General features: G+C 39.6%; 1 protein-coding gene across 1 annotated transcript in view; it reads left to right on the top strand.

The window, feature by feature from the left end:
• The window catches only part of TSHZ1 (teashirt zinc finger homeobox 1), a 38,165-nt gene extending 28,168 nt beyond the window's left edge, over positions 1 to 9,997 (top strand). The window contains exon 2 of the mRNA XM_075705043.1: positions 6,813 to 9,997. Coding sequence (XP_075561158.1) covers positions 6,813 to 9,997 — 3,185 coding nt within the window. The remainder of the gene's footprint in view (positions 1 to 6,812) is intronic.
• The last annotated feature ends 4,992 nt before the right edge of the window (positions 9,998 to 14,989 follow it).

Here is a 14,989-nt window from a genome sequence, read left to right as displayed (position 1 = left end):
TGGGAAATCTCTATTTTCATGCATTATCATAGCGCTTCTCTCTTCTTCCCGGGGTCCAGTATATTTCTGGCCTGGTGATGTCTCTGTCTGCTGTCTCTACCAAGTGGTTGCTGCTTATATGTTTGTTCGGGGGTTTCCTTACTCCTTCATCCCTGCTGTTGTGTACATGAAACAGTGCTGAATGATGGAAAAGCTGAGACAAAACAAAGCCCCAGGATCCTTGCCAGTGACCTGGCCACCACCGTCAGGGAATTCAGACTATCGGGGTTTTCATGCCAATCTTCTCCTGCAGCATTTTGCCTTGGATGCTGTAAGAATCGTGTTGGTGGTTTGTACTCTGGGCTGAAACTTTCTCTTGCAAACCTGTTCCTGTGAGAAGGGCTGGCAAATTTGATGCGTTTTGCAGTGATTCCCAGCTACAGTCAGAGCGCAAGGATATATTCTGGGATGGCAAAATCACAAAGCCTTAAGCAAGCATTAAAGGGGCGGGCAGGAAGATAATTCAGCAGGAAAATAGGGACTTGAACAGGAAAGCCTTTTGAATAAGTAATTTGTAATAAAACCTTTTTTTTTTTTTCCAGTTAAACACTATGAACTTTTACCCTGTTCTTTCAAAATTAATAGAAAGTTACTGCCAACGGTGACTGGGGTATTTGCCTTCTGTACCCGTGTGCTTGCCTTTTAATCACCGAACTTTTGGTTTGTACTTCACTATTAGTTAGTGATGCAAATGGAGGCTGAAATCCATGTGCCTGCTGAAGTGACTTCTCCAGGAGCCCCAGGCACCCTGGGCCTACAGTCTTTGTCATCCTGATCTCTGGTGCTCTCAATAATGCAGCAAGCCTTTGCTCCACCAAAGCGTCACCTGTCTAGGTGAGTCGTGCCATCCCCTATCTGAAGTGACAGCCATCTTTGAGTACCAGCATCTTAACTGACTTCTCTTTCATCATCCATGTTAGAGAAATAACATTTTCGACAAGGTGTTGGGTTTTCCCTCCCCTTGTCTTTATTCTTTCCCCAGCCCCCCTTCACCCCTTAGTTAGAGCACCTGATCAAAAAATTATTTCTGACAAAGATTTCCTGCTCCAAATTAAATGAGCTCAAGGAGACGGAGCATTTTCACGCAGAAAGAAAGTGAAACGTTGATGTTGGAAGTTAATGAATCTGGTAGCAGAGAGAACATTATTGAGACTGGATAATATGATCTAACAGCTTTCCCTCTTCTTATCCTCCCCGTAAAGAATGTATGGAAGTCAGTTATGTGGCATGATTCTAACATCTGTCCTACCCCATAATGGTAATTTGTATAAGTAATGGAAACAGGTTAAATACTTCCATTCTAATGTTGCCAGCAGGGATGAAAATGAACATTTCAATGAAATAATCTCGACAGAGCAGGGAGAGGAGGGGTGGATGGACTGATTCATCTCCAGCTCTCTTTGGTGATCCGAACACTAATGAGAATGCTTGAATGTATAGTTTATCAGATAGAAGGGGAAGAGCAAGTAAATTTCTCAGATTAGAATCACTGTGAAAATATACCCGCATGCAAGCTGCTTCGTTCTCCAATTGCCAGCGTTGGATAATAATTTGCAGCATTCATTTTAAGGGGATAGGGAAGGGAAGAGAAGGAGGTGAAGAATCTTTTTGTTGGTCTTTAATGGGATGCCTTTAAGGGTTATCATTCAACCTGCTGCTAGTAGCACGGGGGTTGTTCTTGTTACAGTACCTTATCTACTTTTCAGACCCGTTGCATTAGAATTAGAGGGTAGGCAGTTCTCTTATTTTGCCCCCCATTTTGCTGCAATTAGAAACGAAAGACACAAACCACTGTAGTAAGGTTATTTGGTTGTCTGATAGTCTGTGCTGCTCCTCAGCCACTGTCATAACTAAGCCATATTTTTCCACTGTAGTGACATTGTAATACAGACACACACACACAGATTTGTAGCATCTGTGCCAGAATTTTGTATGAACATTTGTATACACTAATATAGAAAATTTGCAAATCTTCCAGCAGGCATGGTAACCTCTCGCAATGTGAGATTTTGGATGCTTTTGTAAAACTCATGAATCTGTATTCTGGAAATGTATCTGTAAATGGTTTTTTCCCCTCTCCCTCTCGTTTTTCTGTAATGAGGGAGATATGTGGCTATATATTGTCTTTTCTATCCGTACTTTTTTGCCCAAGATGTGAAATGTGTTCTTGTGTGCAGTGGAAGTTGCCCCCAGCCTAGAGTGCAGTTTGTGCAAGGTGACAGTGTGGGCTGTGAAAACTTCTGCAGCTGGTGTCTCCTGTTGGCTGGGTAAATATTAGAAGCTGTGGAAATACATCTGTTGAAGAATGGTGAACATTCACATCGTGCCACTATTGTTTAGTCCCAGAGTAGGCCCTGATTTACTGAAGAATTTTAGACTTAAACCCATCCCTATTTGCTGAAACTATGAAATACATATTTCAGTGAAAATTATTTCAGTATTCAATTACTTTACTGAATTGTGGCCTTCAGTACTTAGGTGTTTCTTCTGAATAAGTTTATTTATTTGGAGGATTTAAAACCGGGTCTTGAAGAGTTTACTACATTTAATTTTGTAGACTGTTAAAAACAAATACAGTCATTACTTTTTGTCCTTTTCTAAATAATGTATTCAATGCTGAATCCCTTTTTGAATGGAAAAGAATACCTCCGTAGAGACAGATTCCTTCAAAAGCACCAGTCCGAGGTTATGGAAAGGTTTTATGTGAGAATATTTATATTTTTAACCACATCCTTACATTTCGGATCTCTGTCTGCTTTTTCAAACAATGGATGTGTATTTATAGTGTAAATATTCTCACTGAAGCAAACACAATGTGCTGTGCTGCTCACATGTACGATATATAGCATCTCATGTCCACTTAGATTAGAATGCACAGCTTTTAACACTATTCAAAGATGACAGTATATCTATGGGGAAGCACTGGCATCCAGAAGGCACATTTTGTAGGCAAAATATATTAGCAAGACTTAATAAGAAGAAAAGAAATACAAACTGCTGCCCCTAATTTTTAGTTGTCTGGAATTTGAAGCTTTTTCCCCTTTTTTCCACCGTGCATTTGCCTGAGTCTGTGCATGCACAAATAAGAAGGAAAAGAAAAGCTGACATTACGTTCTGTAATTTCTTCCGCTTTGGATATAGTTTTTGTTGAGGGGGATCACTGCTTATATCTGCTCTTGGTATTTCTGTGTGGTTTCAGGACACATGTAAACCAGCAGAGTCTTTGCAGATGCAGGAATATCTGGAGAAGATTGCTGAGAGTTTCTCGGTCACAGAAAGATAGGCTGTCTGAAATCTGTCTGTCTGTTGAGCTACCTATGATAATTTAGGGGGAGAATCTGAACATCTCACGCTTTTATTTGATGTAGAATAATATTACTTGTCTCTGCAAGTAGTTATAACAGGAACCTTTTTGCTGTTTAAAATTCTGAAGCTTACTTATTTGTCAAATTTCTGTGAGAATTTTAGTAAAACATACGTGTTTTTAGAAATTAACATTCTTCATTTTGTACGCATCTGAATTATCTCTAACAGAAACCTTTTCAGTTAGAGAATTGCACTGACCTTGCAAATACCATATGTTGAGTGTGCTGCTATTCATCTTATAAACATTAGTAGTCGTGAATGAAAAGGTATTGTGTTTATCCTATGGTAACTAAAGGAGTTAAATAAAATTTTTTTGATTGCAGTGATAGAAAGCAAAGATTTCAATAAATTACTGTCTTTTTGGTTAAGAAGCATTATTTCTTTGTGTTATTTCAGATAACAACTGTACAGACGTGGATGTGCACATCATGTAAATTCATTTTTTTTCAGAATCCGGCTCAGATTCTGAAATCATAGAAAATCAGAGTCCTGACCAGTCATACATTCTTAACTCTTATATTGCAGTATATATTGGTAAGGGAGTGAACTCAATCGTGTAGTAGTCAGGACCTAAGACTAGCAAAGTACATGAAAGATGGATATTTCACCCTAACACTCAGTTTCTTTGCTTTGACAGTTTAACACCGACCTTTCATGTAGTTTTTAACATTTCTTGTGTGGTTTAGCTCCTTTTATTTTTATGGTGAAGTGCAAAAGTACCGGAATAGAGAAAACACACCATCATAAATAAATAAAGGAAAATAAAAGATATGGCAGTGGTTCAACTAGAGTTTCTACTTAAGCAGATATTTAGATGGTTACATATAGCAATTATAAAAATATATACTTATGCAATTTAGAATTAAGTAAAGAGTTACAAGCAGATAATTCACCTGGATTCTTATAAATGCTGTATCAACTATAGCAATGTTCATCATCTTACAACTGTTTCTTACATCTATTTATTAAAAATAGTGGGATGTGAAAATTAGAGAAAATTGGCATAGTTCCACTGAGGTTAGTAAGAAGATAGCTGTTCATAAAAGCTCAGAATGTGGGCCCTGTCAGTTTTCAGCTTCTACTTGGTGACTGTCTGCTGATCATTACTAAGTTTTGGTTTGGTTTTTTTTTTTTAAATAAAAATACCAGATGGTAACTGTCCATTTTTATGCATTTTAGGCCTCAGAGTCTTTGGGGTTTTTTTTCTTATTTAAAAGTAATTTTGGAATCAGAAACCATGTTCTTCTATAACTGTTCTTCACTTTTCTGAAACTTAAAAATGTATTGTCTTTTGCTGTTAGAAATGACTGAAAACAGGTGTATTTAACAAGAGAGCTAAGAGATCTTAGACTGTAGCTGTGGGAGGGAATTCTACTTGCATACCTAGAGTTCAGAACTGCAGTGGTACTACCATGCTCAAATACCTGCAGCGCATCTCAACAGCAGCATTACTGCAACACTGGGAACTTCTTAGTTCTTTTACTATTTCTGTATTTTATTCTTCATTTTAGGGACTAAATGCATTTTTAAGAAAATTTTTTTTCTGGTTTTATAATGCTTTTCTGGCATCTTCCTGGCCTTTGGCTCTAGTAGTGACTTCTATTGTGCTTGGTACTCACCAGTTCTTTTAAACATATTAGAAAACACCTGAGGCTGATGCATCTGTAAGGAATTGGGCCCTGCTTAATACTTTTTTAAAAACCAGAATATCAAATTCTCTTCTGAAGAAATTTGACACTTAGAGGACAGATGAAGGATGCAGTGGGCATCTTAAGGTTCAGCACTACCCCGGTACTAGATGGACTACTTTTCTACTTTATCTTAAAAGATCAGACTGAAGTATTTAGGGGCTGTATTAAGACTGAATTGCAAAGGCGAATACGGAATGCAGTACTGGCCATAATACTGTTACTTTTCTAAAAAAAAACCCAAACAAACCCATATTTCAAAGAGTGTTCATATTACAATGTGAAAAGATTCTTTTTATTTTTCATAAAAGAAGTTTCAGAATATGTTAACAACTGTGTACAAAAAGAAGCTCAACTTGTGCTTATGCTCCCCTCAATTCAAGAAGTCTTCAGCTTTGTTAACATGATAATATGTATTTTCTTCATATCACATAGGAGCAGAAGCGCCTCTTTTTCTGTCTTTCAGTACTGTACCATGGAAGGACATATCCCACGTTTCAGCATCACTTGCTGCACAGTTCACCTGACAAGGAGGCATTTTTTTATTCGATCACTGAAAATTGTTCACAGTCCATGTTTTCTACCTTGACATACTTATAAATGATCTACATTCCATTATCATTGTGATTTTTTTAAGCTTCTTTTACAAAACTGGAGGGAAATGTGTACAAGTATGTTGTCTGCTTTGCAGTGAAAGTGTACATTTATCACTTAGGTACATGTAAGCCACTTCTGTGAATTGGGCCCTTGGAGTAAATGTGTTTTGATGTAATGGCCATCTGCTCATGAATATCACATTTGCTAGTTTAAAAAATAGTTTGATATAGATAAACACATAGTTTGGTAAGATTATATAGTTTCACCAGGTGGCAATACAATAGCAAAGTTTTATATTAACCGTAAGCCAATAGTCAAGCTGGGATGGAGGTCTCAAGTTTTTTTTTGTTGCTTCTGAAAATTAATGTCTAACATTTACTTCTAGTTGCTGACTGCTGTTTTCAAAATGGTAAATGCAGGACCTACATCAGATCATAACATAAGGCAAAGTATATCCTAGCCATTTCAGAAGACAGTCATAGTCTTGCTTCTCTTTTCACCTTGTAAAAATGAAAGCTGTTCGGCTCTCAGATGGACCCAGTACAGCCAGCCACCAGGAGAGCCTGAACAGCTAACCTGACAATGCTTGCCCCGTATAGCTCCATTAGTCAGGTGTCAGTGACACAGAAATGGCCCTTGAAGCTGTGGCTAAAGCCAGTTTGCCAGAAAAGACAGCCCTGACGAGATGGAGTTGGCCAAGCCAGTGGTTCTGAGTGCCTCGGTCTGAGGGGTGCAGGTCAGCTGCAACGTGTTGTGCGTACGTAGTGCGGTAAATATAGCTCAGTGCCAGGCCATTTTTTAAGTTGATAAAAACTGGTTTAGTAGGCTCTTTGTTTGATTTTGGTTTTGATATTATGGTATCTACTGTGGTCCTGGCACATATTTTACTGCTGAAGTCAAAGTTTATTCTTAGATAGCACTGGTATCAAACTGTAACCAAGACAGAGTATGTGGATTTATAGCTGGAGTGTGTGAGTGATGGCGAGTTTGGTTTCTGGATGTATCTTCAAAATTTGTGTTTGGGGTTATTGCTTTTAGTACAGAAGACAGCAACGATGTAAAATGTGCGTGTTCGATAACTTTGTCTTGTTTTACCTCCCGCTCTCCCCTCCTTTATTTTAGCATATGTTCCTGAGGAGGAATTGAAAGCAGCAGAAATAGATGAAGACAGCGTGGAAGATGATGGGCTGTCTCTGGACATCCAGGAGAATGAGTATTTGTGCAATGAAGAAGCGGAGATCAAAGAGGCTCAAAGCTACCAGAACTCCCCAGTCAGCACTGCAACTAATCAGGATGCAGGCTATGGTTCGCCGTTTAGTGAAAACAGCGATCAGCTGGCCCATTTCAAAAGCACTTCCTCTAAAGAAGAGAAAGAGGATCCTCAGTGCACAGACAATGTTTCCTATCCACAGGACAGCTTGGCACAAATAAAAGCTGTGTATGCAAATTTGCTTTCAGAGACTTGCTGGTCCAGTTTAGCTTTGGACTTAAAGAAATCCAATCCAACCACCAGCAACAATGGAATCAGCCAGAATGAAAACACCACCAGTACTGACACCAATGCCAATTCCCAGAGTACTAGTACTACCAGTACCAACACTAGTACCAGTACAACAACCAGTAATACTAGTAACAGTAATAGTAACAGTGGTGGCTCAGGTTATGACTGGCACCAAGCTGCATTAGCTAAAACTTTGCAGCAGACCTCATCGTATGGACTTCTCCCAGAGCCTAGTCTTTTCAGCACAGTACAGCTTTACCGGCAAAACAATAAACTTTATGGGTCTGTGTTCACCGGTGCTAGCAAGTTCCGATGCAAAGACTGCAGTGCAGCCTATGACACACTGGTGGAGCTAACAGTGCACATGAACGAAACTGGACATTACCGTGATGACAACAGAGATAAAGAAGCTGATAAGACCAAACGGTGGTCAAAGCCTAGAAAAAGATCACTTATGGAAATGGAAGGCAAAGAGGATGCCCAAAAAGTGCTGAAGTGCATGTACTGCGGGCATTCGTTTGAGTCTTTGCAAGACCTCAGTGTCCATATGATAAAAACAAAGCATTACCAGAAAGTGCCTCTGAAGGAGCCAGTACCAGCCATCACTAAATTGGTCCCTTCTACCAAAAAGCGAGCACTTCAGGACTTAGCTTCACCTTGTTCACCTGAGCCAACAGGGATCACTGCAGAAGCTTCGCTGGGTGAGTCTGCAAAGGATCAGAAAACTGCCAACCCCTATGTGACTCCAAACAACCGCTATGGCTATCAAAATGGTGCTAGCTACACTTGGCAGTTTGAGGCACGCAAAGCCCAAATACTAAAATGTATGGAATGTGGCAGTTCTCATGACACTTTGCAGCAGCTCACAGCTCACATGATGGTCACTGGTCATTTCTTGAAGGTGACCAATTCTGCTTCCAAAAAAGGCAAACAGCTAGTATTGGACCCTGTGGTGGAGGAGAAGATACAGTCGATACCTCTTCCACCCACCACCCACACAAGGCTACCAGCCTCCAACATTAAAAAGCAGCCCGATTCCCCAGCGGGCTCCACAAACTCGGAGGAAAAGAAAGACCTAGAGAAGGAAAAGGTGGTGGTCAGTGAAACAGAGAAAAAGATTAAAGAAGAGAATGAGGACTCCACAGAGAAATTTGAGCCAACAACTTTGTATCAGTACCTCAGAGAGGAGGACCTAGATGATAGTCCTAAAGGCGGAATAGACATACTGAAATCCCTGGAGAACACGGTGACAACAGCTATCAGCAAAGCTCAGAATGGAGCCCCTTCCTGGGGCGGATATCCCAGTATTCATGCAGCTTACCAGCTCCCGGGAACAGTCAAACCCCTTCAGCCCGCAGTGCAGAGCGTTCAAATGCAGCCGTCTTATGCCAGCAGTGTAAAATCACTGTCATCAGAACACAATGCGCTCATCCATTCCCCAGGCAATCTCACACCCCCACCTCACAAGAGCAATGTATCTGCTATGGAAGAACTGGTGGAGAAAGTTACAGGTAAAATCAGCATGAAGAAGGAAGAAAAGCCTTTGGAGAAAGAGAAGAGTTCTCCAGTCAAACCAATGTCACCTGCTGCTAAAGAAAACAAGGACTTCCCAAAAGCAGAAGAAATAAATAGCAAACAGCAGCAGAAGAAGAGCTCTGAGGCAGAAGTTCAGAAGGTCAAAAAGGATAGTCCAGCAGAAGCACATACGCCAAATGGCACAGAGCCACTTAAAGCAAAAGTTGCAAACGGCTGTAACAATTTAGGAATCATCACAGATCATTCACCTGAGCCATCCTTCATTAATCCATTGAGCGCTTTACAGTCCATTATGAATACCCACTTAGGCAAAATTTCTAAGCCGGTAAGCCCCTCTCTGGACCCTTTGGCCATGCTGTACAAGATTAGCAACAGCATGTTGGACAAACCCATTTACCCAACCACTCCGGTCAAGCAGGCTGATGCTATCGACCGGTATTACTATGAGAACAGTGATCAACCTATTGATTTAACCAAGTCCAAAAACAAACCTCTTGTTTCCAGTGTGGCTGACTCTGCCTCGTCCCCGCTAAGGGAGAGTGCCCTGCTGGATATTTCCGATATGGTGAAGAACCTCACAGGGCGTTTGACACCCAAGTCTTCAACTCCATCTACCGTGTCAGAGAAGTCTGATGCTGATGGGAGCAGTTTTGAGGAAGCTCTGGATGAACTGTCACCAGTACACAAGAGGAAGGGCAGACAGTCCAACTGGAACCCTCAGCATCTTCTAATCCTTCAAGCCCAGTTTGCTTCCAGCTTGAGGGAGACCCCGGAAGGCAAATACATTATGTCGGACTTAGGTCCACAAGAGCGGGTACACATCTCTAAGTTTACTGGTCTTTCCATGACCACAATTAGCCACTGGCTGGCCAATGTGAAGTATCAGTTAAGGAGGACAGGTGGAACTAAATTTTTAAAGAACTTGGACACGGGACATCCTGTTTTCTTTTGCAATGATTGTGCCTCTCAGTTCAGGACTGCTTCTACATACATAAGTCACTTAGAGACACACCTAGGGTTTAGTTTGAAGGATCTGTCAAAGTTGCCACTTAATCAGATTCAAGAACAGCAGAATGTTTCAAAAGTCCTCGCAAACAAGACTTTGGGCTCACTTGGAATTGCCGAGGAGGACTTAGGCTCCACATTCCAGTGTAAGCTCTGTAACCGAACTTTTGCAAGCAAGCATGCAGTCAAACTGCACCTTAGTAAAACACATGGCAAGTCCCCAGAGGACCATCTGATCTATGTAACTGAGTTAGAAAAACAATAGCGTCCAGGTAAGCAGCCAGGTATGCAAGTGACCACAGGAACATTGCACTAAACTTCTTCATAGTACTGCACTAGGCCTGACCTGAGCCTCTGAAATCAGTCTTACTTTTGTTGCTGAACTGCCTATCTGGACCTTGGTTTTTCTTACACTTATTTTGTAGTTATATTTATATGCTCTTTGTCTGATCTGTGCATGGTTATTTTTTGTTTCTGTTTTTATTTTTTGTGAGTCAAAGTCTGACCTTTATTTTCAACATCTGTCCTTGATGTTAAGCTATCTTTTGTAGAATATAGTGGGAGACACTATTGAGAGACATTAATTTAGCCGTAAAGAAAGACACAAAGAACAATGATAAAGAGACATCCTAAAATTACAAAGTTGCCATGACAATAAAGGTCACAGAACCTGGTAGTGTCAAGTTTTAACCCTCTGAGAACTGTAATAGCATTTCTGTGCCTTTCCCAGTGACTAAATAAGTAAATAAGGAAAAACAAAAGGCTTAAAGGCATTTCATTCAACTAAAAGCTGTGTCGGAAGCAGAACTTATTTTTTTTAAATGAATGAGCTTCTTTTTTTTTTTAATGTAGAACTGGTTTGTGAAGAAATTGTGCATGCAGTCCTTGGAAGAAGGAGAGCTGTGTAGTACTCAAGGGGTTAGGAAGCCACAACTGTATAAGTTAAATAATAATTAACAAAAAAAAAGCAAACCAAGTTGCCACTATGCCCAAACCCTCTGGATGCTGAGAATTGCCACTTTTTGGCAAAAAAAAAAAAAAAAAAAAAAAGTATGCAAGCTGTTATTTAAAACAAGTGTAAAAATGCTCTTTTCTTTCTTTTCTTTTTTTTTTTTTTTTTTCCCTGTAAAATACTGCCGTTTATAGTTATTTACAAATGTTAAGCTTTGGTACAAGCTGACCTTTCTATAGTGTGCTGCATTGGTAAATGAAAACAAAAAAAAATGGGGCAAATGTTGGATTCTGTTCCTTGTAAATTGCCAGCATCAGCTTAAAAAAATACATGTTACATATCCTACCATTTTAAACTGTTCAACTTTCTTTGTACCTTCTGGCTGTATGCTTTCTCTTTTAACTTTTTATATTGTCATTTTATATTCGATTTCTGTGTATATAATGTAAAACCACACTTTTTGAATAAAATTTAGTTCCTGCAGCTTGATATAAATAGAGAAATTTTACTGGCACCTGCATCTTTCCAGATGCATGTACTTAAAGGAACTATCTGACAAAAAAATAAATAAATAAAAATAAAGCAAGCAATGCACTATGAATTATACATTTTGATGTTTTATCATTAATATTGTACAGTACATTTTGGTTCACACAATTAAATCCACTGTTTTCTCAAGTGTAAAATAAACCCACATGCAGTTCTTGATTTACGTACATTGTCATGTCGTCATTATATTGCCTTTGAGGTGTTATTCCAGCAATAAGAGGCATCGTTTATATAATCAACCAGCAAAAATCTATTCAAAATCATCTCTCGTGATCTGTATGCTGACGTGTTTCATTCGAAGCCGTAATACTAATAACCTCTTAAAAGAGATTTGCAGTAGGTACGTACTGCGAAAGGTACAGAGTCAGTGGGGCGCCATCAATTAGCGACAGGCGTTCTGCTCATCACCGAAGTGCAAGAAGGGCTGCGAAGGTTTCGGCCAAGTTAATTTTCCTGTGCTGTATGACTGCGGCCGTAGTCGTTTTCTGCGTGCATGCAAAGACCGTCTCCTCCCTTCCTTCTCGGGCAAAACACCTTGTGATTTCAACAGTTACATCGTCGGAGGCTGCGGCTTCTGCCCCTGTAGTCTGTTGAATGCTGCGGTGCGTGCCTTTCTGGCAGCGGGGAAGACCTCTGAGGCTTTGACACCAGTTTGTACTTACAGTACAAGGCGGCAGACCTGTGTTTCTCTGTACTTTTTAAATATTGCATTTTGAGGTAAGCTGAGTGCTATCATATCAGGTGTTTCCCTTAATCTTTATTTCTGTTCTGTTGAATGCAGATGTCATTTAGAATGTAAAAGAGAGCTGTCAGAGCCTTCACTACTCTATCTCCCGAGTGCTTTGACAGTTACAGTGTATGAAAGCCTGGGATCCGCTATCCATTACACTTTTTGGAGGGGCTATTAAACATGAGGACCTAGAGGGGTTTGCTTTCACATGGTATTAGTGATACTATTGTGTTATCTATGCGTCTGTATGTGTGTGTGTACGTATGTATATTTCTGTTCCTTCTTCTCAGTTCTTCTGAAAGTAATTTAAACGTAAGGTCTTTGCTTCCAAATACAGCACAGTCCCACGTTTAGCCTTTACTTTAGTTACAACCCCAGAAATATCTATACATTGTTCTGCTTTCTGCAAGAGCCTAGCAGGTCCAGGTCAGTTATGTAGTATTTCTAAGTAGTGCAGGAAAGTGCCTTGAGTTTTTTTTTTTTCAAATGTCCCTTACTTTCTTCGCTGCTAACTACCTATGTCCTTCAGGGGATCTAGCCATTTAGATATTTCAGTTCAATTACTGGATGATTATGTACTTTGGGCCCAAGGGGTGGTGAGGAAGAATAACAGTCAGGCCTACGGCTGTAATACAGAGCCTTTAAATAATAACCCTTTGAAGTTTTGTTTACTTTACCACAGGCCTGCAAACATGTGATTATAGAATATGCTGTATTACATTGCAGTAGTGGGTGAAAAGGTTGAAAGGGAGAAATAATAGCTCTAAAGTGGGTTTGAATCTAATGTAAATCCATTAAAACTCATTTTGAAACACGGCATGTAAAGTGAGTTCTCAACACCAGGTGACTCCCTCGAGAGGTGTTTATGACATTGCTAAATCCGTTCAGTTCTGATAGCTTCAGAATTGGACAATCACTCATCATCTGTGCCAGTGTCTGAAGAAAGTCCATTTAGAATAAACTAGCAGCTTTACCTGGCGACTATGCTGATGTAACACTTTCCAAGACTGAAATATGAAGTAGATGAAAATTTGAGGGCTCTAATGTTTCACTTGCTTAACAAAATGAAGCACAGAGATGGTATGATCTTTATTCTTTGGATTTTTGCCACTTTTGTTTGAATATCGTATTTCCAAAAAATTTCCTTTAAAAAAAAATTGCACAGTTTAAAACCGAGTTATTCTTTTCCTCAGAATTGGTTTGCAGGTTTATTTCTTCTTTATTTCAATCAGATTTCAACAAAGGTAAGTTTGTGCTATTCTGCTAGTAGCTACTAAAGCTGCTACATGGAAGAGACCACACAGGCTTTCAGGACTCGTCTTGAAGAAAAGACGTGTAAGAGCCTTAAAACCCGTAGCAGTCTCTGTAAGCCTGTATACCTATTTTGTGACGTATTCAAAATCCGTTGTATCTGATTCTTTTCAGAGGTGTATAAAGCTACTTTTTTGCAGCATTGCATTGCTGGCGTTTACATGTTTGCTTGTATCTGTTCTCAGAAGGGAAGGTCTTGGTTTGTCTTTTTCACAGGTTTGATTTCTGCTTCTGTGCACTTTTCTGTATTGCTCTTTTGAAGCTGATGCAAACCACTGCAAATTTGAGAGATCTGCGTGCTGATGACATTAGTCCTGAATGAAATGACATTTTGTTTCTTTCTTAATAGCATTTGGTGGGATATTCACTAATGTCTTCTGCAACATAACTTTGTTACATCTTTCTCTGGGTAGTTATGCTGGTAATAATGACACCGAACATAATCTGTCCTTATCATGGAGGCCACTAAAATGCAATTGCAATTAAGTGTAAAGGCATAAAAATATACACATTATCTTGCATTAGACTAATCAAGGCACACTGCATCAGCTTCTGCCTGCAATTTCCAAAGCCATCTCAAATTTGAACGTGTGATATTCTTTAAATAATATGGCAGGGGTCCTGGTTAGGAGACCTCCAAGGAGAGGCCGGTTTCCATGTGGAGTGTTCTCACAGCTCTGTAGGTGTCGGTCTCCTGGCTGATGCAGTATTGAGTTACTCTCCCAGCATGAAAGTAGCAGGAAGTGGGATTTCACCATCTGTTCACTGAAATTTAAAAGCAGGGTCCTTTTCTGTCCATGTATGAGAATAGAAAGCTAACCCCAATTTACTGGCCAGATACTAATCTAGATAATATGATTCTTCCAAATTTTTGTTTTCCCTGCTGTTCTGATTGAGTTTCTTCTCATAATGTTTCATGTGGCTTTGCATAGTTTCTCTTCATCGCTGTGTCACCTTCATCCTACAGGTGGGTGGGGTGACCACCTTTTGGGATGAAAGGTGCTGTTCTAAGTAAAATGTGATATTGTAGCTAAGTAAAAATATTGATACCCAAATCTGGGTGTGTTGTAAAAAAGGTGAACATTTTACAAGTCTATTTAGGTGATGCAGATTACCTGAGGTTAGTATCATTTATGAAATGTGCTTCTTTATCCAGCATCTTCATTAGCTTTGTTTTTCTGACCAGTGATATAGCAAGGCTGATTTTAGAATAGTTTAGCACCAAGAGATCAGAACTGCAAACACTGATACGTGGCTAACGGACCTGTTTATTTTCAGACAACCAATATTCAAATAGGTGATGATTATAAAAGCTGTAGACCTTCCCACTGAGAATGAGAGGCTCCCATTACTCTGTTGTGAAGATCACTTTTTTTGCACTCTTCAGTCCTATCTAGTGACCTGCTGAATCAGGGTCAGCATGGTCAGGATGTGTCTGGTAAGTTTTTATCCTAACTACTGTAGTTGTTGCCTCTGTTTTTTTCCCCTTCCCTGCAAAAACTACAAAGTTTAAATTTGATTAGTTATGGCCAGTTTGTCAGGATTTTTATAATTTTTACTTCTGGATAAACTTCTTAGTGTAAAAAATGCAGGGGAGGATTAACTGTTAAAAGTAGTCATTCTTTTTAAAGAAGCATTTCTCTAACTAAATTGTTCAGGGCACAATGGGCTGACCATCAGGACAGCATAATTCTGAACAAATTTAATACAGTGAC

Source organism: Pelecanus crispus, chromosome 2 (genome assembly GCF_030463565.1).
Source record: "Pelecanus crispus isolate bPelCri1 chromosome 2, bPelCri1.pri, whole genome shotgun sequence".
Lineage (NCBI taxonomy): Eukaryota > Metazoa > Chordata > Aves > Pelecaniformes > Pelecanidae > Pelecanus > Pelecanus crispus.
Note: the sequence above shows the minus strand (reverse complement) of the source record. Positions and strands in the feature narration are given on the sequence as shown.